This window comes from Amphiprion ocellaris, chromosome 14 (genome assembly GCF_022539595.1).
Source record: "Amphiprion ocellaris isolate individual 3 ecotype Okinawa chromosome 14, ASM2253959v1, whole genome shotgun sequence".
Lineage (NCBI taxonomy): Eukaryota > Metazoa > Chordata > Actinopteri > Pomacentridae > Amphiprion > Amphiprion ocellaris.
Window position 1 is genome coordinate 1,416,465 of NC_072779.1, and position 25,836 is coordinate 1,442,300.

General features: G+C 40.8%; 1 protein-coding gene across 1 annotated transcript in view; it reads left to right on the plus strand.

Annotated features, from left to right (window-relative positions):
* The first annotated feature begins 1,213 nt into the window (after positions 1-1,213).
* The window catches only part of LOC111578539 (neural cell adhesion molecule 1-like), a 34,856-nt gene continuing 10,233 nt past the window's right edge, over positions 1,214-25,836 (plus strand). The window contains exons 1-7 of the mRNA XM_055016975.1: positions 1,214-1,390; positions 9,266-9,340; positions 12,273-12,410; positions 13,446-13,563; positions 16,139-16,299; positions 17,530-17,672; positions 20,926-21,076. Of these exons, the coding sequence (XP_054872950.1) occupies positions 1,339-1,390; positions 9,266-9,340; positions 12,273-12,410; positions 13,446-13,563; positions 16,139-16,299; positions 17,530-17,672; positions 20,926-21,076 (838 nt within the window). The 5' untranslated portion in view covers positions 1,214-1,338. The remainder of the gene's footprint in view (positions 1,391-9,265; positions 9,341-12,272; positions 12,411-13,445; positions 13,564-16,138; positions 16,300-17,529; positions 17,673-20,925; positions 21,077-25,836) is intronic.

Here is a 25,836-nt window from a genome sequence, read left to right on the forward strand (position 1 = left end):
TTTATTTTCTGCAGGTGCTGTGGGGGCAGTGCAAGAAATCTCTGCTTCATACACTGTCACACACATCATCATCCTACAAAGCTCTGACAAACCCACTGTAGCCTGCACTACCTGGCCAGCACCGAACTGCAGACAGTTTTAGGAACTATCTGTTCATCATGGTGCAACACTGAACTAAACCCCACAGACTGCTTACAGATCATCTCTGAACCTTTAGTGCATGAACACAGGACCTCTGGAGGATTCCTGTGGTGTCTGACACTGACGTGTCGGCAGTGGATCCTTTGGGTTCAGTGGGTTGTTGGCGTGTCCCTTGGATGTTTATTCCAACTGGAATCTGGTGAATTTGGAGGCTTTTGGCTCTTTGTCGTGTTCCTTGAGTGACTGTTGAGGAGTTTTTGCATCATGTCGGGTGTATTGTTCTGTTGGAGGAAATCTCTGTTGCCATGTGGAGGTCTTCTTTGTCTGCAATAATGTTTATGGAGCTGATATGTATCTGTGTAAAGTCCACATGAATGTCATACCAAAGGTTCCTAACAGAGCATCTAACAACATGAGCAGTGTTTTATTCCTGTTCTGAAACGTTTGTTCAAATATCATTCATAGTCAAGCGTTGCATTAAAACAAGAAGATTGATGTTCTTCACTTCTGTCAGTGGTCAGAATGTTGGGGCTGATCTCCATTTCTCTCTCTCTCTCTATCACTCACTCGCTATCTCTCTCTTCATTTCTCTCTATCTCGCTCTCTCTCTCTTTCTCCACCTCTATTTCTCTATCTAGCTCTAGCTATCTCTATATCTATCTCCATTTATCTCTCTCTCTCTACCGCTATCTCTATTTCTCTCGATTGCTCTCTCTCTCTATCTCTTTCTCTGCCTTTCTCAATCTCTATTTCTGTCTCTCTTCTTCTATTTCTCTCTATCTCTCTCTTTACATATCTCTATTTCTCGCTGTCTTTTTCTCTCTATCTCTGTTTCTCCACCTCTATTTCTCTCTATCTACCTATCTCTATCTCTTTTTATCTCTATCTATCTCTACCTCTATCTAATTTTCTCTTTCCATCCCTCTCTCTATCGCTCTATCTCTATCTTTATCTGTCTGTATCTATTTCTTACTTTCTGTCTGTATTTCTCTCTATCTACATATCTGTTTCTTTCATTGTCTATTTCACTACATTGTGAATGTATTCACCTATGAGTGGGGAAAAAAGAAAACTAAGAGGCTGATATCTGTTTGTCCTCCCTCGCTCCTCTCCTCCCCCTGAAAAACTCACCCTCAGTGGAGACGCCGCTGGTTTTAAAGTGCTGCTCTTCAAGGAGAATATCTGAGACACATTACAATGCTTCAAATAAGGGACCTCATCTGGGGATTGCTGTTTATTGGCTGTGCAGGTAAGACGACTTGTTAGATTTCTCTGTTCTTTCTGTTTACTGAGGAACTGATCTGCGGACTGTGGAGCAGCAGCAGCATCCTCTGGTCCCACCGGCGGCATCCTTGTCCCTGACTCCGGACAGTGGCGCGGAGGTTGGAGCCGGAGCTCTGCGACATGCGCAGAGATCGGCGCTAAAAGTTTCTGTGGGGGACGAGAGCTTTGCCTCTGAAAGAAAGAAAAGTAAACCCCTGGGAACGAGCGACCTTTCATTCGGTTTCGGGGCAGTTGAACGTGAGGCGATGCACTGTGTATTTCCTCTCACTATCCTCCCTGAGTTTGGGCAGATTGTGTGATTTCTGGGAACATTCTCCACACGTATGCTGCGTTTTAGTGGAGCTGGATGCTGGCAGACGCTGCTGCTGCAGAGGGACGCTTCTGTGGTCCCCGGCTGGTTCTATTTGTCTCTGTGGCAGCTATAAGTCGCTGTTTTTTGGTTAGAAACGCCATAGAGTGTGAAGTAAGACTCCACTGTGGTCCATGAGTCCACCTCAGCTCTATCTGGGGATGGACTCCGCTTTTACGCACGATTTCTTACAGTAAAATTCTGGTTTTCTTCGCGTTTTGAAGTCTTAGATCGTCCAGACTCGTGCCAGAGTCGGATTTGGCACGCCAACAGTTTTTCTGTGCTCATGTGTCAGTGTGGGATTTTGGTGTTTACCGCCGGAGTTGTGCCATAAAGTGACTGCCATCTGTTAGAGCAGTCATCATTCTGTCACTGCTATTTTTTATTTTAAAGCTTTCTAATTTTTTAATCTGCATTGGGGCTGGACTACAATCAATCCAGTTGTTTTATTTATTTATTTATTACCTGCTGACCTATTTAACTCGTATCATGCAGTTTTACGTATTCCAAATTGCAAGTGGAGCCCCAACATTGTGACTGAAATGACGGATTTTCCTCATTATTTAAATAAAAGGCATCCAGAAGTCACATTAGTTTGAAATGACATTCCACAACAGTCTAAACTTTGGGGAAAAAAAGTATCATATTATGGCCTATAATCTAAACTGCATGGCCTGATTACACGAGAAACTGTGAAAAAGACACACTTTTGCTCTACGGCCACAGAAATAAAATGATGTGTATTTGAACATCGTGACTGCTGGATTCATATAAAAGCAGCTGTATATGTGATACACCTACATGTGGTGACCACATTTTGTATAATAAGATTTAATTTTTACAGTATTCCAGCCAGAATGAGATTTTATTTTGAACAAGGGACGGGAAAACAGCAGTGTCCCAAGGGGGAACTGTTGACATCGGCACTGTTGCACCTGGGTCACTTTTAGGGGGAGGGAAAGCGTGGCACCCCAGATGGAACCTGGAGGACTATAGCGTGCTGAGTGTCTTCATTGCTGTATTTCACAGGTTAGTACGGTTAAAAAAAACTGCTAAAGTGTGCTTGTGACTTATGAAGCTTTAAATGTTGAATCGCTGTGTATCGATCAGATGTTGTTTTAAGTGAAGAATTAGAAAAAATAAGGCGGTTAAAGACAGCTATGTTCGCGGGCTAACTGCTAACCGCGGTTTGATCTATGGTTTCAGCGACCTCAGCATTGTCTGGCAGGGAGATCGTCACCTTCTTTTGTACATTCTTTGCAGTTTTATTTGGGCTCCTACACCTGTAGTTTCAATCTGGTATTTAGCAGATGCTTAAGCAAAGAAAATTGTTATCAACTGAGGATATGTTTTTTTTTAATAGTTTTGATAACAGTAGCTGTATAAAATGTTTCTGATATGGTATTTACATGACCTGAAAGTGCCTTTGTCCTTGTGTGAGTTTAGACAGCTAAAGGAAGCTTGTTTTTAAGACAGTAATTATGTTTTAGAGATGATTGTATGCAGCATTTGAAGTATTGGAAAAGAGAGACAATATTGCACTTATAAGGACATTGATGATTTCATTGACGTCCTCACATTTACTTGACCTCAACATCAGTTTAGCATGAAGTTCCCTGTCACTCCCAACCCCCAGCAGTTTCTGGGCTTTTTTTTTCTACTTCTACTGCTCATTTTTCACTGCAAAAATAAATCCTTCACCTCTATGGAAACAGCAGAACTATGGCTAGAAGCAGAAACGGTTTAAAACAATCATTTCTTTGATTTTTTTTAATTTGCAAAAAAAACTCAAATCAGCATTCCCACAGGTGTTACCAATCCTGGAAATATAATGTGTTTCTTTACACTGTTGATGCTTTCCTGTTATAATATCTATGATCTGATATAAACAGCCTGTAGTCAGACCAGTTCAGCCCAAAAGTACCAGAATTTTATAGTGTTGGTTCCACCTGAGTCTCTAATGAGTTCTCTGTTATTCGGAGGAGAGCAGAATTTTTAGTTTTTTCCAGAATCTGTGCTTTATTTTTGTCTATTTTTTAAACAAGACATGTAGAACCGAGTGATTGTTGATAAAATATGACGATTTGAAGCTTAGAGTTGGGTAATTTTCCCAACAGAGCTGCACATCACGCATGATTACTTAAAGAAAATTGAACCAACTGCTGATTTTCTCTGTTTCTACTGCCTGGCTCTGATGAAAGGTGTAATTTGAGTTCTTTTTCTTTTGAAGACAACATACTTGCCTCATGCCTTTGTTGTTTTACACCACATCTTTTATTTCACAGACGTGTTAATGAACAGATCCCACCTTGAAAGATGCCCTTTGCTTGAGTTTCTTTCCCTGCATGTTGATGACTGAACCGGTTTATTTAGTTGGATATTCACAGAGCACTGGCTCTGCATTTACAATTCCCAGCTGGTCTAATCAACTTTTGATTGTTGTGATGTTGATGAGGCTTATTCTCACAGTTATTTGTCTGCATTATCATCTGTTTTGAACATTTCTTTTACACTCTATATAATGTTGAGATACATAGAGGTATGAGATCCAAGAATCAGCCACAAGGGTGAGAGTCTGACAGAATAACAGCAAAATAAGGGAACATTGTGATATTATAGCCTGTGATTTATGATCAAATTATGCCATAACCCAATAAATGTGTTAAAGCTAACTCACATGTCTATTTTATAATCTTTGTGTAAGAAGTAACTAAGTCAGAACAGCAGCTCACTGTGAAAAGTGATGTTTTTGGTCACCAGAGGAAACTGATGTTTTTGATAGATTTGATTCATATAGGGAACTGATGCTTTATGAAATGGAAATGCTTTTAAGAGTTTTGCTTACTATGACACTGAGATGTTTCAGAAAGAGATTTGATTACTGTTAAACTAAGAGGTTTTTAATCTGGTAATGAGGTGAGAAGTCAAGAGCTAAGGTGAACTGGGGTCAAATGTTCACTGTAAAGGTTATTAAGCTCGAAATAGACTTCAGGGATTTTTGTGAGTCTGACATCTGTTTCTCCATTTCCTGATCAGGAGCCTGTTTTAAGTTGCAGATGAAAAAAGTACATTAATAGAGAAGTGAGACTGAGTGGAAGGGCCCAAACAGTCCAAAATAGATCGTCTGAGTTCCTCAAACATGGAGGGGTCTTAGGATGAGTTGGGGTGACACACCGCCTGAACTCGTTTCTGTTGTCTTTAGTGTTGCAGATACGATCAGCTGGTTTTTGGCCGGTCATCCTAGTCTTAGGAGGCATGGGTAGAGTTTGCAACATGGTATCTGTGATCTCACCAGATGAGGGAAGGAAATAGATCTGCTGTTGTCTTTGTATCTACCTCCAGCCTGTAAAAGCAAACAGACTGTGGGTAGTGGGTTTTCTAGGCCTCTGGAGGCGGCATGCTAGCCTGGAACAAAGGCTGAGTCATTCATGTGGCTCAAGGAGGGTTTTTTTTTTATTGCAAACCAATATTTGTGTGACTTTTTGACTGAGCCATGAAGGGGGTTTTATTCTCACCTTGAATATTTTAATGAAACTCATGTCTGACGGCATCCTTGACCAGGAAAATTGCAGCATTTATTTCCTTTTCAAGCACTTAACTCATGTTCAACCGTGAAGTTGTTAAACTGTTATAAAACCTTGCTTTTCATGTGTTGTTTGCATGCCTGCATATTTAATGTGCATATGAGGGATTTAGGCAAAAACACTGTGAATGAATCCAGTGACACTCGATAAGGCTACCGCAGTGTTGAGATTATGCTAGAAAATGCTGCTGCAAGAGACATCATTAAAATGTGGGCAGCTTCTGTTGTTTCTTCACGTTCTGCCCAGTACTTCTGCACATGCTCAGTTAAAAAGAAATATGTAAATGACCTGAGGGGGAAAAGGTGGTTGCATGTACAGTAAAAAGCAGAAAAAAGATTTAAAATGCTCAGTTTGAATTTGCCTCTTTTCAAGAAGCGGCTTCTCAAAATCACACCCACAGATACCGTATGACAATGATCATCAACTGGCGGCCCGCGGGCCGAATCCGGCCCGCCAAACTGTCCAATCCGGCCCGCGACTGGATTCCAAAATTGTGAGGATCAAAGAGAAAATATCATGTGGTCCACACTATTAAAGCAACTGAAAACAACAATAACTGAGACTCTTAACTATCAGTAATCCCCACCATTTATGACTCTATTTAGGCTACATTCCGAAATGAGGACAGACTCGCTGCACTGTTTAACATTTATTGTTTCACACAGTTCTTTTTTTAACATAACTTTTCCTCATGCCCTTACTTAACATTTGGTTTTTATTTCAAAGTCTCAACAACAAGCTTCAAACTAGTAGACTTCTCAGGACAAAAAAGGAGGAAAAACCAACTGGCATAACTTAAAATAGCATGGTAAATAAATACTAACCTGGTACCAGAACAAAACAGGTTACAAATAATAAATAAACGTTAAGTGGGCTATAGCGATTTCAAATCACAAGGCTGAAATGGGCTCCTCACACTGCTTAATGGCTGAAGTTACATTTCCCCTCTGACACCAACTTTTCCACATCAGGCTTGGCCGCTGTCAGACTTATGCGTAAACAGTCCTCCAAAGACTGGTTTGACAGTCGGTTCCTCTCGTGTGTTTTTATCGAGTTCATCTTGGAGAACGCAGCCTCGCAGGTGTAGGTTGAACCCAACATGGTGAGCACATACATAGCCAGCGTCTTCAATGTGCCATAGTCCTCGGGACAAGACATCCAGAATGCGCTCAGGCTTTCAGCACCATGGAGAGCAGCCTGGATTTCAGCCAGCTCGCTCTGAATGGACGCCTCGTACAACGGCATCATTTTCACTATGTTTGTGGAGAATTCTCCGCTTGGGCTGATGGTGAATGGGTCACACACAAATCCAATAACATCCCTGGAAATGAAAAAGTCATGGAATCTAGCAGAGAAGTTGTCTTTTAATTGTGTGATGAATGTCTTCATCTTGTCTGTTACGTTGCTTTCTCCCACTGTCTTCAGTGTGTTGAAGTGCAGCAGCCTCTCTAACAACAAATCTGCATGGAACAGATCAAGTTTGTTCCCAAAGGCATCAATTTTTTCCACCAAATCCACCACTGATTTTTCTTTTCCTTGCAGCTGGAGATTAAGTGTATTCAAATGGGAGAAAATGTCTGTTAAAAACGCAACATTGCACATGTATTGTCTGTCTTGCATGATGCGGAGATGGTCAGCTGCCGCTTTTGATTTACTTTGTTTCAAAAAATCCACTACTTGGGCACGGAGTTCAACGAAGCGCTCCAGTGCTTTGCCCTTACTGAGCCAGCACACGTCATTGTGGAGTAACAGGTCATCATGAGAAGCCTGGAATTCCAGCACAAATTTGTGGAACAGGCGGTGCTGCGTGCTTGAATTTCCTCTGATATGGTTAATAATTTTCATTGTTTTTTCCATCTCCTCTTTGAGCTCCCCGCTTAGCTTTCCACACAGCACACTAAAGGCTAAAAATGTCTTCAGTTTTGTAATGAAATGGAAAAAAAATATAAACAATAAACATCAAATAATAATGTTATGCCAAAATTAGATTTTTATTTAATTTTTGTTTGAGGGTCCGGCCCCCAAGGTGACTGTCCGGTAAAATTCTGGCCCTCTGACAAATATAGTTGGTGACCCCTGCCATATGGTTTGCATCCTGTCTCCTAGCAACATTCAACACTGGGTTCTTTAACCACAAAAGATGATCTGATCCTAACTTTAACCGAGGCTTTAACTTGGCTTTGTCGCCTCAACGTAACCTCGGTTGAATTAAAGGATCATTGAAATGCTCAGGAGAAATAATAAATCTGTTGTTCTGTGAGGATTTTCAGAGGTTATGTGGATGTTTCACAGGATGTCACATAAAGATAATGAAGGGACGTTTATTTAGCCACATTTTCTACAACGCAGCATGCCTGACGTGTTTCTGTGTAAAAGTAGGGCCGAAGCATGGAATGCAGTGTTGCTCTCTAAATGCTTCTGAGCACAAAAGCTCATTGTGGATCTTTTCTGTGTTTCTGAATGCTGGATGCTCCGGCCTCATCGCTGCTTTCTGAATGAGGTTAAGCTTTACACCATAATGATGACGCCTTTTTGTATAAAGTCTGCGTAGGAAAAAGAGAAAAAAACAACAAAATACAGGAGCAACAAAGGCCTCTGCTGTGACCACCTCCTCTCAGTCCTGGATGTTCTTCTATAGCTCTGAGACGTCACTTTATGGAACACGAACGCCACACTGTTCTGTCATGACTGTTGGCTACCTGTCTGTGAATGGAAAGTCCTTCCAAACCATTCCCATGAATCTCCTGGTGAGAACTGAGCAGAGACTGACTCACTCATTTGTGTGAAGTGGCGACATGCTGAAGGCTCAGCGGGAATTCTGTCGCGCTCCGGATCAGCATTCAGTGGTATTTGTTCTTCCCAGGCTGCTCCGCTCCCATGCCACATATCAGCCAAGATACAGGAGTCTTATATTAAACCACGAAACGTTTAATAGTCATCGGATCTCTCGTCGTTCCGCCGCACACGTGCAAGAGATGATTTGCTGATTAAGCCTTTGGAAATGATGGAGCATTGGAACACTTTGAGTATGCAAGAGTTTTTATTCCAATTTGTTGGTACGCAGGAAGGAACAAACAGCAGGTGTTTCTCTGTGCTCTTTTTAAATCTCATCTCTGTCACTGTAGCTTTGGCTGATGCTGAGAGATGAAGTATATCGGAGTCTTAGAGGAAGGATAATCTTTCATTTACGGCATTATGCCTTCTAAATCATCTGCCAGGAGATGCAGGGAAGAGGAAATGAGCACAAAGACGCTCTGGATGGACTCAGTCAGGTGGCTTTTCTAAACACTGAATATGCTTCAGATTAACTCACCCCAAACCAAGTGAAAATGCAGAATGTTCATCAATCTAATTCTTCTTTTCATTGTTTTCTATTATTGATAGACAGTTGTTCTCCTGTAGCTCCGTGCTGCTTCCTCCTCCTGTCTATTTAATGCTCCAATGAGGTGAAAGCTTTGACTCTGCTGAGTGTCAGACAGCTGATTGTCACAGGTACATGATTCATTACCAGCACACACCTCCAAGTGTTGGAAGCAAAAGGTACAACAGGAGTGGATGACAGGAAGTGATGTCATCTCACACAGACTAGTGAGGAGTTAAAGGTTCTACATCTCGCTGCTCATGACGTGTGTGAATATGAATGAAAAATCTGATTTCTTCCTAACTGCGGGGCCTGTGAGAGTCTAAAATCTGCACATTGAAATGTTGCCGTCTAGTGAGCATCAAACTTCCATCCCAGAGTTTCATATCCAGAGGGCATGGCTGAGCACGGCTGTTCCTTTGAGCAGGAAGCCAATCTGACTCTGAGCCTTTCCTTCTTGTGCTTTGCCCCTTCTGTCAAACTTCCTCTCAAACGGAGCCCAGACACTAATGTATATTTTTGTTCTGTCTTCTTTTCTCCACCCAGCTGCCATTCAGGTGCAAATCACTCCAACACAAGGGGAGATCAGCATCGGAGAGTCCAAATTTTTCCTGTGCGAAGGTAAGAGCGAGTTCAAACGGACCTCATTTAACATAGCTGGATGCAAATGTGGCGTCACAGAGCAGCGTTGGCGGCATTAGCTGAGGTCATCTGATAAAAGCCATACGAGTCGGGCTAAATAATGAGACCGGTGTACTGGTGGAGGGAAAAAAGAAAAGAAACAGGGAGGGATTGATTGAGGAGTTTATTCTGAGGATGCAGTGGGAAGCTGAGATCATAGTGAGGTAAGAAAGAGGCTGAGGGGAGGAGAGGGAGAAGAGCAGGTTGAAAACTTAATGAGACTTTTTCTGTGTTTTTCTCTGTTATTTACATTTTATCTGACATTATCCAACATGCCAGTCAGGTGATCAGATACATTTTCTACTGGAGATTCTATAAATCACTTTGGTTCACCCAAGTTGCAAAGAGAAAACCTGATTTTGGTTCAATCTGTGCAGGTTTTAAATAATATCTACCCCTGTGCCTAAAATACAGCTCAACAAAGGTGACTGGAGCTACACTGGGCGTCTAATTTGAGCCGTTCCAAAACATGTTCTGACCTGGCTGCGTTCCTAAAAGTGTTCATTTATCTGGAGGCCAACAATGAGATGCAGCTGTAGCTGGAGAACCTCAGACAGGAGATGAGTCGCATCCAATAAGACGACAATAAAGTGAGGGTGGGGAAGGCACAAGGCAGCAGCAGCTGTCAGATTTTCCTTTTTGTTGTGTTTATTTTTACTGTTTTTACAGATCTCTGCAGTAATCCTGTGATCAGATCAGTTCAGTTTCGTTTTCACACCAAAGTCACCAGAACAGTCAAAAAGAAATGTTTTGTTCCAAGATGTTGATGATCCAGCAGTCTGGACACTTTGCTATTTCTCTATTTAAAGTAGCTTTTGAGCATGAAATTAAAGTCTGATTTACTGATAAACATCATCAGTTATTATTATTATTATTGTCTTTTTTGTAAACAGAGAAGTTTCTGTGAAAAAAAAAAGGTTTTCTGTTATTTTCGAATCATAAAAAAAAGGAATTGTTTCTGCATTGTTTTCTCTCCAAGCTAAAAAATCTATCTTTATGTAATCTGGCTGAAGTGACCCTTTCAATAAAAGCTCATTGTCATTATGAATGAAGACTTTCCTTTGAGAAGAAGCTCTAAAAGCCAAACTCATTGTCTTTGTGGAACATGAAGTCTTGACTTTTTTATATTTTCAGTTGTTTATTATTTATGAGTCTTGAAATTTGGCTTTAGCGTCAGTTGAAGTTAATGTCAAAATTAATTTTGAGCTTTTTGTGTCCTGCAGAGAAACTGCTATTTTTCTGTTAAATAAAAAACTGCCTCATCTTAATAAAAAATGGAGAGAAGTTGTTTGACTTTAACTTGCCTCCTACTGAACAGTCCCTTCCAGAAAACAGAAATTATTCTCCCTCTTACTCCTTTTATGTCTTTAAATGTCTCCAGTCTGATCTTGGAGAGACGTCTGTTTCCAGGCAGTTGTCCCACCGTGGTTTCTTGATTTATTTATTATCGTATTCAATCTTTCACTGAATCTGGTTTATGCTCACTTCCACTACACCATGGAAGAACAGTCCTGCTTAAACATATTTAATGATGTACTTTAGGGATGGAAGGTGATACAAACACATTATTCTGATGTAAAAACATGAGAACAGCATCTCATTTATCACAATAATATGGATTTTTTCCCCCGTTTTTCCTGCTGTCCCAGTTGGCACAGTTTGTCTTCTTCTTGGTCTAAACCAGGGGTGTCCAACATGCGGCCCGTGGGCCAAAAGCGGTCCTCCAGAGGGTCCAATCCGGCCCTCAAAGTGTAAAAATTCCAGAGAAGACATTAACTGCAGATTGGAAATTAGTAAAACTATAAATTTAAAATCATTTATAGACCATGACAAGTTGTTTGGATCATAAAGTAAAATACTAGATTGCTGATTCTTCTATTGTCATTTTGTGTCTTGTTTTTGTAATGTTTTTTCTTGTTTTTATTGTTTTTCATCTGACTTTGTTGTTTGTCTCATGTTTTTGTCATTTTGTTTCTTGTTTTTGTTGTTTTGTGTTTTCTTATTTCTTAGTTCATATATTGTGCGTCTCCTTTCCACAGGTTGTTTCAAGCATTGAATTTGAACACATGCAGAGGAGTTCTCATCTCTAAAAAAGGAACCAACTGTCCCATGAAAGCTCCACTAAACTGCTGCAGACAAACTGCCATAGTTGTCAGTTAATCCACTGACTCTTTAAGTACACACTGGCTGGTTTGGAGTTTGTTCTCACTTTTCTCAAACTGGGAACAAACATTAATGGCTCAGCTCCTTATTTTAAGGCACTTAGTTCTGGATTTTAATAATTACTGGATGCTTTTTTTTATCCCCAGAAACGTGTGAGAAACAACACCTGGTTTCAGTTCAGACAGTTGGTTCTGTTACTGTGTGCTGTTTAATTAGCGGAGCAACACTTTGTCAGGCTCCGTGCTCAGTATAAAACACTGATAAGATGCTGTATGATGTGATTTTTCTTTCTTTGTCTGACTCCAACAGACTGTCTGAGCATTTCCTTCTTTGCATGATTGTACAGTGAAATCAGATTTTCTTTATTCTAGAAAACAATCAACTTAATTTCTTACTTTATTTGACATCATGGATTAATATTAAACTAGTAGTAAATGTGCTTATGCCCATAACTTTGTTTTTTTTATGATTCACGAACAAGATTTATTTCCTAATTAAAGCTTGTGGCTTGCAGGAGGATAAATACATGAATTATCTGGAGATGAATCACTGAATGTTCCACTAAAACAACCAAAGAGGATCATGGAAGTACATATGCGCTTATATTTAAATTCAGCAGTTTTGTCGTGTCCGTCTAATCTCTGTAACCTTGAATATCTTGAATTGCGTGTGATCCGTTCTCTTCTGTGTTCACCTCTGCTGGTTTTAGTGCGATTCAAGATCCTGTCAAACGGCCATCTGCAGATCCGCGGCATCAAGAAGACGGATGAGGGAATGTACAACTGTGAGGCTCGAGTCACGGCCAGGGGAGAAATAGACTTCAGGATGATGAAGGTCATTGTTAATGGTAAGAACTGCATCTCTGTCACCTTCTCCACTCAGTAATGATGAACCCCAACTCCTGGAAATGTTCTTTTTAAAGCCTTAAATGTGGTTCATCTGTCCACCCGTATGACTCTTTGGACCAGAGGAAGATATTCAAACAACTGCAGGCGATAACGCTGTGAAATCTGTTCTAGATGTCCATGGTTCTTCCAGAAAGGTTCCTCGGAATTATGTTAACACTATGACCTTTAATTAAACTACAGCTTTACCCCAGATATAAAAATACGGCATTCATCTAGCATTATTTTTATCACAAAGGTTTGTAGAGGTTTTATTGTTTGGTAATTCTGTACCAGCTTCACCTTCCAAACTGTTTCCTACATTTTCTGACAGAAACTGAGGAGGTTTAAGTTTTTATAAGTTGATCTTTTGTTGGAAAAACCACAGTGTTATAGAGTGGGTGTCTAAATAAAAGATCAATAGATGACAGCAAAAGAGGAGTTTAATCAGGCACAAATAAAGTTTTTAATTGAAAGCATGAAAAATATCAGTTTATCATATGAAAATGTGACAGGAAGCAATGAACCGACAGACAGTTATCACCTGAATCATGGTTTTTCTGAGTTTTAAAGTCATGTTTCTCTTATTGTTGAGATTTCTTTCACCAAACTCTCAGCTGTTTTCAGTGAAAATGCTTAAAAAGTTTGTGCACAAAACCAAACATGATTGAGACACAGTTAGCTGGTAAACAGTGCAGCAATTAAAGAAGTAATTATTTGTTTCAGGATTTTGTAGAGACAGAAAACTGAGACAAATATTCATCAGGGGTATGATCCCAAATGAATGAAAACGTTCCTCTCTGCTAGAAAGTTTGCCTTCGGAGATTTAAGTCAGTGAATCTTTATATCTTGTTTCTGCTGCTCCCAAGAGACCAAAAAATCTGTTATTTCAGCTTTAAACAGGCAGATCTACATAGAGCTTCTTTGGAATGTAATTTCCAGCTCTTGGATGTTGCATGTATTTCATATTTATCCTGTAACTCTTTGTTCTGTTTCAGTCCTTCCCACCATCCGGGCCAGGCAGTCGGAGGTCAACGCTACAGCAGATGTTGGCAGCTCTGCCTTGTTGGCTTGTGATGCAGACGGATTCCCCGAACCCACCGTTACCTGGGCTCAGTACGTCTCTCACTGCTGCTATTGGCCTGTTTTTAATGATAGGCTCAGATTTACCTCTGATCTGATTAGACGTTCATCCAAGCAGCCACAAAAATGAGACTCTGATTTCTGCTCTTTTCTGAACCTCAAAGTGAAACAAAATTAGGCAAAGAAGAAAATGAGTGAAAACTGTGAAGCGCTTAAAACACAAACTGATGAACAAGAAGGAGAAGAAGAGGAGGATGTTGTTGTTGTTTTTCTATATATTTATTAGTACATGCAAATCGAGTCCAAACAAGCCCCACCGAGGGCCACTTGGACACCAACTGGAAGTGCAAATTGCATATTCCAGGTTGAGTAATCCACCGGGGCTGCCAGCTTTTGTGCCTGTTTATAAATTGGGTCTTCTGATCAAGTGGGAGATAACAGGATGTTACCTCTCTTGCTTGCTGATAATGCTGCCAGCTTCTCACAGACTTTGAGGCCAAACTCTTTGTTTAAAGTGTGTGTCCTGTCTGAAAGGGCTGCAGACTCACAGCATCAGTCTGAGGGAGTTGGAGGTGGAAAGTGTTTGTAGACGGGGCATAAATCTGAATTAGCATGGCGCTGTCTGCAAAACGTCGTGTGGGAGAAAAGATAAGATCTACATGAGTTTTATTTAGACTCTGTTTTGATCTGGCTGCTGTGATTCTGTGTGAAAACTTAAACTGCACCTGGTTGCAGCAGCTGCTTTTAAATTCACGTTAAAAGGTCGACATTTACATTTGATAAAGCAGATTCTTGCATAAAGCGTGTCGTTAATAAATACTTTCACATACAGTCATGGCTCATAAATGCTAAAGTGCCCTGTTGGGCTCATAATCCAGCAGGAATATCCAGTTTTACAGCGACGACTGCGTTCTGACTGATTATAGTGTATTTAAAAACTGATTTCCATATTTTTGAGCGCTACACGAGTGACAGAGTTCTAAAAACGGAAACATGAGCAGAACAATTACAGTGCAGGTTGGTTGCATTTTATTGAAAGTGAATGTAGTAATGAATCTGAATATCCAAGGCATCACTTGTCACATTTTTACAGTATAGAAGGCAAAACACTACAGATTAAGTTGTCATCTAATTGTTACAAGCTGTAAATACAACCTGAGAAGTGCAGAATGAAATCTGAAATGATGATTTAATATGTTTCTGACACATGCAGCTGTCTGATCCAAACCAAATAATGAATTCTCAAATCTCATTGCTCTTCATAAACAACATCTATCCAGTCCCGCCGCTGCATGCTGGCAGAACGGCATCATTTGTCAACGCCAGCATCAGCAGTTTGTCTTGATCCTTGACTCCAAACTGACTTCCTGTCCACGAGGTCTGAGGTTCTATCAAAAACACTTCTGCAAGTGTTCCTGAAAAACAGCAGAAACAACAGATTCACAGGCTGCTAGACAGACACTTGTTAAAACATCAGTGTTAAATGCACAGAAGTAGAAAGAATCCACTGCTGGTTGTACAGTGGTGTTACAGAATGGTTCCTGTTCCTGACAAATGATGAGACACCAGCTTGCAGAGAACTCGCAGGAGAAACTGCAGCCAAGTTCCATCTTGGCCTTTAGGCGAGACGCTCCCAGAATGTTAAATCTGCTGTGATCTGGTACAAAAACAACAGTCAGCAAAAGCTAACAATGAGAAGCTTGCAGTGTTTTCTCCACTAAAAGACGTGGAGATATTTCACTGAGATCCGTTCTGGGTGTTTGACCGATCTGCTTCTAAACCTCCTGAACCTCTCTGGATTAAAAGATGCTCCATCACCGCTCATTTCTGATGAGTTGCACCAACACCCCATGTTCATTTCTCTCCATGCAGCTGTTTTCTCGATGTACGTTCATATTCTTGGTGCGTCATTCGGTGGTGTCACGCAGCAGCACCACTGCTGTGCAGAGGAACCTTTAAATAAAGCGTTTTTTGCAGCGACGTGAATAAATAAGACGATTGAACTCAGATCCTGCTCACAGCTGTCTCCCATGCTAGCAGAGCTGGGTGTGATGGGGATGTTGAAGCTGAGGGAGATGCAGTTCCTGGCCAGAGGAGGGTTCAGACAGACAGTGTTGGGAGGACAGATGGGTGAGGCGGTGAAAAAACATCGGGCTAAGGCTCTATTTGTAGTGGTTTCCTCAGGCTTCTGACAGGGCTGTCATTCACTGTCTGCCTGCTAACTGCTCTAGGATGCTGCTACTCCAGGCATACAAACACTTAATTCTCTACAAACAGGATTTTAACCTCTAGTGAAGGTCTGCTTCTCTGGAGTAAAAGAGAGGAGAAAAGCCCATGCATCGTCCTCCAGCCGGTCCGAGGCCTTCCTAAAAACACAGCTGTAAGGGCTGCAGGAGAACAGAGGCAAACACAAGCTGTGGGAATGTTGGAGATGTAAAAGACAGTAAAGGACTGCTTTTTTGGTCTCCCAGCCGTTGTTGAGCACCAGCTGCTCGCTTCATGAGATAAAACCCCCAAACAGCTCATTGTCAGCCAGTTAGAACTTCTTTGTTGTGTAATCAATCGTTTGTGATGTGAACCCTTGTCTTTTTCCCTCCTTCTGCTGCAGTAACAACGTTGTCCTTGAAACGGGTGATAAGTACAGCCTGAACGGGGACGGCTCAGAATTGGAAATAAAAGATGTCAAGAAGGTGGATGAAGGCGATTACACTTGCATCGCCAAGAACAAGGCAGGAGAGAAAACTGAGGAAGTCAGCCTGAACGTGTTCGGTGAGAGAATAACTCCATTTGCTTCTGATTGCATAAGGAACAACATGGTTCTTATTTCTCTCTCTGTCTCTGGCCTTTTCCTGCTCTACTTATTGACATTTGCTGCACTTTCCTACGTTCCTCTACAGCTTTTCTGCTGGTTAGGTGTCGGGCTGCACAGCGTGAAGCATACAGTGTGTCCTATTGAAAACTAATTAAGCCCCCCTGAGGACTTTCAGAGATCTATCACGCTAGAGGTTCTCTTCATGAGGAAATTATGCAATCATGTGCTTGTGGCTCCGTTGTAGCTCAGTGGGTATGAAACTACACCTCTAATGAAGCCTGTCTGTATACTTCACTACAGTATTGTTAAAAATGTCCAGCTACTTGATGTTTGCATGTTAGCAATAGATCCAGTGACGACGTATCATTTAGAAGATGTGGAAACCTTTTACAGCAGCACTGCAGAGCTTTTTAGCCTCTTTTAGCTAATTGTTGGAGTCTTAAGGCTCAACTACCATCAAAACCAGCAAAAAACAAAACATTAAGCTGGTTTAGTAAGTCGTCGTTAACGCCTGAAAGATTCTGCTCCTGTATATTGAATGATCTCCACTCATTCTGAATGACATTTAAAAGCCTCACGATTGAAACAGTCCAATCATTTTGAGACGTCAACATCCCAACAGCAGCAGAAATAATCCTTTACTGAGTACTGAGACTAAACATGCAGAAAAAATGGTGCTTTCTAACCTTTTCTGTCGTCCTTAGAGGCACAGATTGATTATTCACCATGTACCACACGGTATTTTCATTGCAAGACGCCAACAAACAAAATGCTTCCTGGGTTTGAGCCTTTTTCATTAAAAGGAGTTGAGTGTTAAAGGGTTAATGAATGTTGAGCGTCTGTCAGCTGTAAAGTTTCCTCCTCAGAGGAGGACGGAGGTAAAAAGAGAATAAATGTTTGACATTACGCTCATCAAGAGGCGCTGCTGCTTGTCAGGAGGTGTAAAGAGGTCAGTGCTTGTTTTGCCCTAACAGCTTTATGAGGTGATAACGTGCCATTTTATGAAGTAAGTGTTTGTTCGGCTTGTTTCAGCTCAGAAAAATCAAAGCATCCAGAATGACAATGATGCAGCTTAGAGGGGAAACATCACCATCAGATACCAGCAGCAACAAAGCAAACCTTTGGGCTGAAAATGTCTGCAGTAATCCTGATCAGAGTCCTGAAAGCTGTTTTCTGTCATCTTCCAGTGCAACCCAAGATTACCTTCTTGATTAACCAAAGCGCCTCAGAGTTTGACGAACAAGTCACCCTGACCTGCGAGGCCTCCGGTGACCCCACACCTGCCATCTCCTGGAGTTTTGGAAACAGAGTCTTCACTGAAGGAGAGCAGGTACACATTGTTTTTAAAGCTTATCTGAAAGGAATTCTAACATAAAGACTCTCTCTGGAACCTTGGCTAATATTGAATTCCAATCTGGAGATCTGAAGTCCTTCCATTCCAGCAGCACCTTAGAGAATAGAGACATTATAGATAGAAAGGTCAGGCCAACCTGCAGTATTGGAGTTTGGTGTTTCATTGAATTCCATTCAATATCTCTCAAGTTTTTCATGTTAAATATCTGCACTATTTTAGCTGCAAAATGCTAAAAAGTCAGTCACTTTCAACTATATCTAGTTTAAAGAAAAAATATGAATAAAATCTTTCATATTTTTGATTTTCCAGTCGGCTTTAGTTGGTCGAAAGCTTGAATAAAACCAGCAGAAGTTGTCAAATAATGTGTTCTATGTATCTGTGATTATCTTCACCAATGTTGGAAATATAACTCAGCCTCTATAGTTGCTGTGAACCATTTATATTTATGTGGAATTGCTGTTATTGAACAAATCTCTGCTCAATACTCATTGATTTCAGAAAAAAACAAGCCATAACTCCCATTCATCATAAAGCTAACACACTCTTGGACATGTTGGTTCACTGATTTTCACCTCTCATTCAGTCTTGAAATGACTTTAGTTCACTTTAATTCCATCAGTTTCCATCTCAGATCATTAATTTCTAATCCTTCCAGTGCTCCATACAGTCAGAAGTTCTTTTACTGAATCCTTTATTATCACCTGAATTTGCTTATTGTCCAGTAAAGTTTGGATTCTGCAGTCTGTCTGTAACTTTTGACAGTCTTCTCCAATAGTGCTGGAATTGTTTTAATGGTTTTGAATGTTTCCACTGTGAATGCTGGAGGGCCAGAGTGTGCAGTTTGCTATAAAACCAATTTCCAGGCAGTTCCATGGGTCTGATGCTCCCCAGTGTTGCTAACAGTATATCTGACATGCTACTTCACTCCCTGATAATAATTTACATTTAAAGGGGGTATTTTTGCAAAAATGACTTTGAGAAGTGCTCATTAGAAATTCAAAGAGAATCAACAAGGAAAGAGCTGAGGAACGATTTCAGTGACATTAGCCTAATTATTGCTGTGAATCAGATGTTGTGGAGCTCCGTTATGCCTCTCTGGCAAACCGCTGTGATAATCCACTTGGAAATGAATGGGCACTTTTTATTTTCTATGACATTTTCTGGCTCTTATAAATGGTGCAAATTTGGAGTTGTTTTTTTTTTTCTTTTTAAAGACACCTTGCCAGTCAAACCTGCTGGAGGGTTTTAGGGTTCAGGAGGTTAATGCAGCGTTGACATCTTGTCATTCAGGTGGTAGAGATATAAATACTGGCCACATAAAGCCAAAGTCTGAAAGGTTTTTACACCTTGGTTGCTGAGAAGAGCTTCTCTGAATTTAGTGAGAACGTAGAAGCGGTGCTTAGAAAGAGTGAAGTGTGTTTGTGCTTCATCTGTGACAGACGCCGCCTGCAGATGATGTCTGGCAGTTTCTCTCCTGTAGAACACTGAGTACAGAGTGGATAACAGCAGAACACATGTATTGACAGGTTGTGTAACGGTGTCAGTCCTGCCCTGCAAAGCAGAGCAGCAGCGACGACACGAGCAGTCCAAACTAAAACACTCATTCCATTCCTTCTGCTGTACGAGTCACCATGACGACTAATCTGATGACAATCATAGTTGTGTAATTAAATGGATTCATCGGAGTTAATGAATAAATCCTGCGTAAAGGTCTGCCTGTTCACTTCCACCTCTGTTGTATCATTAAAATATTATTCTCTATTAACCTTTTTTCCTGTTTCCATTCTGGCAGTGTGCAGCGTACAGCTCTTTCTGTTTCTGCAGCACGACAAGATTAATGGTGCCATTTCAAAGTGTTCCAGGACACTCCCTCAGATCCTCAGTAAACAGCACAAATATTCCTGCCACATCTGCATCAGCCCTGCTCCGTACAGAAGAACAATCTGTAACGCTAAAACAGCAAATATCATTCAATTATTAATAAAACATAAACACCCCAGCAGCCCGAATGGCTCAAATATTAACAGAAGATCAGCAGCTAGAAGGGAAGATGTCTGTATTCTCCCTGCTGGGCTGAACTGTGAGTCGCCCAGAGGGAACAGGAGATGTGTTTTTAACAGAAAGCGTTTTTATAAGGTCTGATGCTTTATTAGTCATTTTATAACTCTCTACTTTAACAGTAATGTAGTAGAAAATATCAAGAAATGCCTTTCAGTCTTTGTTTTGCTAAATGCTGCATGTAAAACTGGTCAGATAAATGCCCCTGAGACCAGAACACCCCGTCCTTTGGTCTCGTCTTTGTGTTGGGTACCAGCAAAGATCCAGCTTGTTTGTAATCCTCGGTTTAAAGACCAGCTAGCGAGGTCAGCGAGTGAAGTCGGATGTCGACCTGTGCAGAGCTCCGAGCAACACCTCCTCAGCGTATCAACTAAACAGCAGCTTCAGCTAAGTAGGTAGTTGAATAAATGTGATCTGCTAATGAAATAAAAGGGAGATTTAACAAGCCATTTGTTCCAAACTGCAATTACACTGTTCCAACTGCAATTAGGCCGCCTGGAAACCTGCAGCCACACTGCTAAACGGCTCCGGCCAGCAATCGACGTGTTCCAGCAGTTTAGGAGGCAGTTCAGTGACCACTTAGTGATTTCCAGGTCCATCCAGGGACAGTTTCTCAGTTTGGTCCGCTGTGTGGATGTATGAAGGTCAGGGAGCTGGATTTGACCTGTGTGTTTGTAGGATTTTACGACTGACATGGAAGTGTTTTATGATTTAAAAACTGATGCACGCATGAACTCACCTCGACCCCGAACTTTAATCTCGCTGATGTCCACAACTCAGAGGATAAGGCTGGTGTCATGTCTGCAGAACTCAGTCCACAATGGGAGGAAAAACTGCAAAATAACACCAGTTGTATCCACTAACAGCTTCCAAACTATTCAAAACTCATCTCTCATTGGTGGTTTTTATGGTGTTTCTGCATTTCAATAGAGTCACAGTTTCTTTGTGAGTTGATGAGTTTAGTCTCCAGTTCATTTTCTATTAATTTATCCAGTTAAACTACATATTTAACCCCATAACCTCCTGGCTTTTCCTTTCTCTCTCTTTTCTCCACTGTTTATACCAGCAATTATAAATAAAAAAAACCTCATTAATAAGCTGAAGGAGTCACTGAGAGTTAAAAACGAGCTGCTTTACAGGTGAGAATAACATCTTCCTCTTCTGTTTTTAGAGCCTTGATAGAAACGTCGTGGTTCGCAGTCATGCCCGGGTTTCCTCCCTCACCCTGAAGAACGTCCAGTTCACGTACGCCGGCCAGTATCTCTGCACCGCCAGCAACTCCATCGGTCAGGACAACCGTCACATGTACCTGGAAGTTCGCTGTAAGTCCTCATCTCCACACACGTCACCTTCAGTCTGCTGCTATCATTCACTTATTGACCAGATCTAGAATTAAAAGGAGCTGTTGTTAATGTTGACGTCTGCTTAATAAACTCTCATCATTTTTACATTTCATGTCACTCACACATTCACCTGCATTTCCCAAAATGCTGAACTGCAGAAAAATCTAAATTAAAGTCCCAACATAAAGGCTGAGTAAAAGAATTCTCCCTGAGGAATGTTTGCAACAGATGTACATCTGTCTTTTCTGATCTGTGGCTGGTGTTTCTGCATCTGCTGAGGACTCTTCAATGAAACGTCATGAAGTTCCAGCTGGTAGTAACGACTAGTAGACTGTAAATCTCTCTCATCTGACTGGGATCACTTCTCTGTGTCATCAGGCTGAGATGTTGTCTTCATTCCACCACTAATTTATTTGTTCTGTCAATAGTCAGAGCGCAGATGTTTTCTCAACGTGTCTGTTTCTGCTCAGCCACGGATTTTCCTCTCGTTCCAAAAATGGTTTTGACAGCAGCCAGAGAACTTTCTCAGGCTTTGTTCATTAACGGCTGATTCCACCTGAAGGCAGAGAAATCTATAACGCCAGCAACGTAAGAGTAGGAGCAGGAGAGCAGTTCTTCCAGTCAGGAGAAACTTAAGACTCATGATATTTATTTAAGGACCAACCTGCCTTGTAGCTGCCTGGAATCTCTCAGCTTCTTCTGAAGGTATTTCTCTGTAAATGGTGGTTAAATGTTGGAGAAAAAGCTCAAAGATCTCACTGTTGATACAAAAAACTGGAGCTTGTTCACAAAGACGGCCAGACTGTTGTTACGTCTCCAGACGGATTTTAGCAGCTTCTTCCACCAGATAAATACAAGTTTGGTTGTAAATTGAAGTGTAAAGTCAACACTTTGTGCACAGATCAGGCTGGAATCATAAAATGCACCTAAATAACATTCCAAGCCACACTGGATGTTACCAGAATTCTTTTTATTTTGCTGTTGTATGTTGTTTAGTAGAGATAAATGACCATCTACCCCTGAGCTTAACCCCAACCAGATCTACTCCACGTCTTATTTTACTGCCATTAAATGACTCATGAACTGTCTCTGAAGCAGCGTTCCATTTACACAGCTTCAAAAACAGTTATTGGACCTCTTTGACCGCTGTTTCTGCCTCTTCCTTTGCTCTTCTTGCTGGAGCCGTACTGCATTTCTTCCTAAGGTTGTAATGGACAGCTGTTTTACTGATTTCCAGCCGGTTATCAACAGTTCTCTCATTATATTCCTCTTTGTTCAGCACCTAGATGGGTGTCTTCTTGTCATTTTACAATTGTTTTCTTTCTAGTATTGTTGCATGACGTTTTAGTTTGAATTATCTGTTGACTTTATGCACAAAACAGTGAAGACTTTAGAGATGTTTCAGCCATCTGGTGTGAATTAAATCATTTGTGCAGTTTCAATACATCATATTTTAAAGAGAATTTATTGGATGAATTGAATTCCTTTAAGATTTTAAAGCTGTCTTCTAGAGGATGCTGTAATTATTGAACTACTATGGTGAGATTCAGATATAATAATCAGTGGTGAAAAGCTGCTGTGGAGATTTTCTAAAGAAAATAACAGGTGGTTTCCAAAACTGAACACAATCCCATAATATCATGTTAAACAGATGAATTCACAACAAGAAACTCCAGTCCTATGCTGTAATGAAAACACTGAATTCTCTTCTAGATCATATTTAGATGAAAAAGAAAAAAAAGTCATTATTTTGAGGGAAATAAGGAGGCGTATAAGACCAAGAAAGACCCAACAGAGAAGATAATGTTTGCTGCCACATTTAGATTAAAATTAATATTACCTTATTACTGTGTTATTTATTGACTGCTTGGTTTACAGGATTTTCACTCATGTTATGGTGACTTTATCAAGCATTAATATTATTACAGATAATAACAACATCAGTGGAAGTTTTTTTTTTTTTTTGCTGAAGTGAGTTCCTGAACAATAAGAACTTTCCAGAGTCCTTCCTGGAGTGAAGCGAAGCGGCATAAAGGAACTGTACAGCCCACCACTGAGCTTGCATGTCAGTGTCATCATAAATGGTTCCAGACATGGGAAATGTGCTCAGAGAATCTGTACCTCTGACTCTCCTCACACTGGAATATCTTCCACCATGGTGACAGTAAGAACGGCCAACTTTCACCCTCACGGGGAAATAAAGTGCTGTAACTCACCTGTATGGTGCAACTCAGTTTCACTAAGTTTTGGCATAAATTACTACTATTATATATTGTACACACTTTTATATATTTATGCTCTTATTGTTGAAGCAGCTGCTTATTCACTCGAAGCTACATTTGAACGTTCATAAGGAGCCCAAAGCTGTCTAATTAAATATTTGGGTGTAAATTAGAACTCAAAAACCTGATAAGCATCAGCTTTACCTGCTAAACTACATTTATATTCCTACTATTAGTTCAGTTAATCCTGCAGTTCATAGATGCATTAAATATAAATGATACTATAAAATCACAGAAAATGACAGAATCAGTCTGGAAAATCCTAAAATAGGAAACGCTTGAAGAGACCATAAACCTGCTGAGGAGACGGTGTCTGGGCAGCCACCTCTGTTCCGGTGGATAAATGGTCCAGCAGTGGAGACAGAGAGAGAGCAGAGTTTCCTGGATCACTGTGATTTGTTGCCATGGAAACAAAGGTCTCAGTTCTGACATACCTTCAGGGGTGCCGTGGCTTTTCGGGCTCTCGTTTACTCCGTCTTCATTTCTCTGAGTGGGGATGTTTCTGTGGAGCCATATGAGATGTTTGTGTGAGAGATGACATGCATTAAAGCCCCCTGGATCTGAACAGTGAGCGGCAGCACGTCCAGAACGTTCTCTGAAGGTTACACCACACTAAATCACACTTTTCTGCTTGTGCTTGACCGACAGCACATGAGAGGGTCAGCAGTGGAAGACTAGCGGCAGAGGTACCGTCTCATTTGGTAGATTACTGCTGGAACTCATCTCTAATGTGCTTCAGCTCAGAGACTAAACAGAACCACCCTAATAGTCCAGTATCTGCTCCCTGGTGACGCCTCTACAGGAATCTTCCCATCGCCTCCAAACTCAGAAGACGCTTAGAAAGACTGGATGGAAGCCAAACTGTATTTGATCTCATTTTGAAATCTATCAAATGTTACCTTGGCTTAAATAAAAAGGAGAAAAATATAACCAATGAATCCTAATTGGATTAATATGCCCTGCTCTCAATGCACTCACAATTTGCTCAGAGATATAATCAGAACGCAGCATTGATAGAGTTGTTTGAGGGCTCGCAGTTAGCTGGAGTAATCAGCGAATAATCAGGTAGCTGATTCACTGTTGCCAAGCAATTATCGATAAGAAAAGGTGCTTTGTCTTGAGCACAGCTTTCAGTCCCTGTCCTCTCTATCACCACTCACCCACTCACACAATGAAGACGTTATCTAAGCGTGGAACTTCCTATCTGCCGCACAGCATGATCCCATTAGCCGGGCTGAGAGGATCTGAGTTTGCAGCTAAAGGACTGATAGGACAGTGTGGATGTCTTCTCTGTTTGAGCTCCATTTTGTCGGTGGTTGAAGTTTGTTTAGCATGAATTTCTAATGAAAGCGCTGTTTGAGCTGGAAGCAGGTCCCTTCGTTTGTTCTCACCTCAGTCCTGCTCTTCTGTCGGCTTCCAAAATCCAATTCCAGCTTCATTTTTACCAACCTTTGCATGCGTTTCTGCATTTTTAACAGATAGATACTTTAGTACTGAGGCTGCAGAGAATTCCACCAAAATCTACCAAAATATTTCCAAAGTATCTTTTATTTACAAGGTAGAAGAAGAACTATGCAGTATTTATATGTAAACCAAATACTATGTACAACTAAATGTCACTTCCAGGTGCACATTTATGTCTTTATGTGTATTTTGAACCATCAGGTCTGACCTTTATTTCAGTCTTTGAATATATTAAAATAAAATTCTAAAAGCAGAAATGCCAACATCACAATTCAACATTTATGAGAAACATCTAGAAAATAAACACAAGTTATTCATTTTCCTGCACTGTGCACGTACTGCATCCAGTATTTAGATGCATACACAACTTATGCATAAATAATATGTAACGCTGTATATCTACAGTATATAATCAGTGTTTACCACTCAGAGAAACACAGTGAACTGCTCTATTTTTGAGACTTTGCACAAATATATTTACACTTGACCATAGATTTGCATGTACTTTATATCTGGAGCCACTGAGAAATAAACTGTAATTAATTTTCTTTTATTAAAAGACACTAAATTCCTCTATTCCTACTAAATGTACTGTGCTTGCATTCATTCTTGTCTACATTTTATACTATCGGTAGTTCTGTCTTTGCTGTTTTGCTCTGATTTTCTGTTGTACGTGATCTGCATGATCACCACTAGCAGACACAATCCTCTTATTGGCAATAATTTCTCCTCCACGAGGCTGGAAGGCTGCAGAACTCAAACAGGCAGGTCACAGGCTCTGTGGTGAGTCAATGAGACCCAAAAGCAGCATTGATAGAAGGAGTGAGAGTCTAATCAGGGCTGCAGGAGATGGAGCATCTATTGACTCGGCCGTGTCCATCAATCCCAGCAGCGGCACACTGCAGAGTTTTCAAGGATCCGGGGTCAGGAGTAAAACCCCGGCAGTGTCAGGGGCTGCAACATTTCATAGCACTCAGGAAACAAAGCAGACTT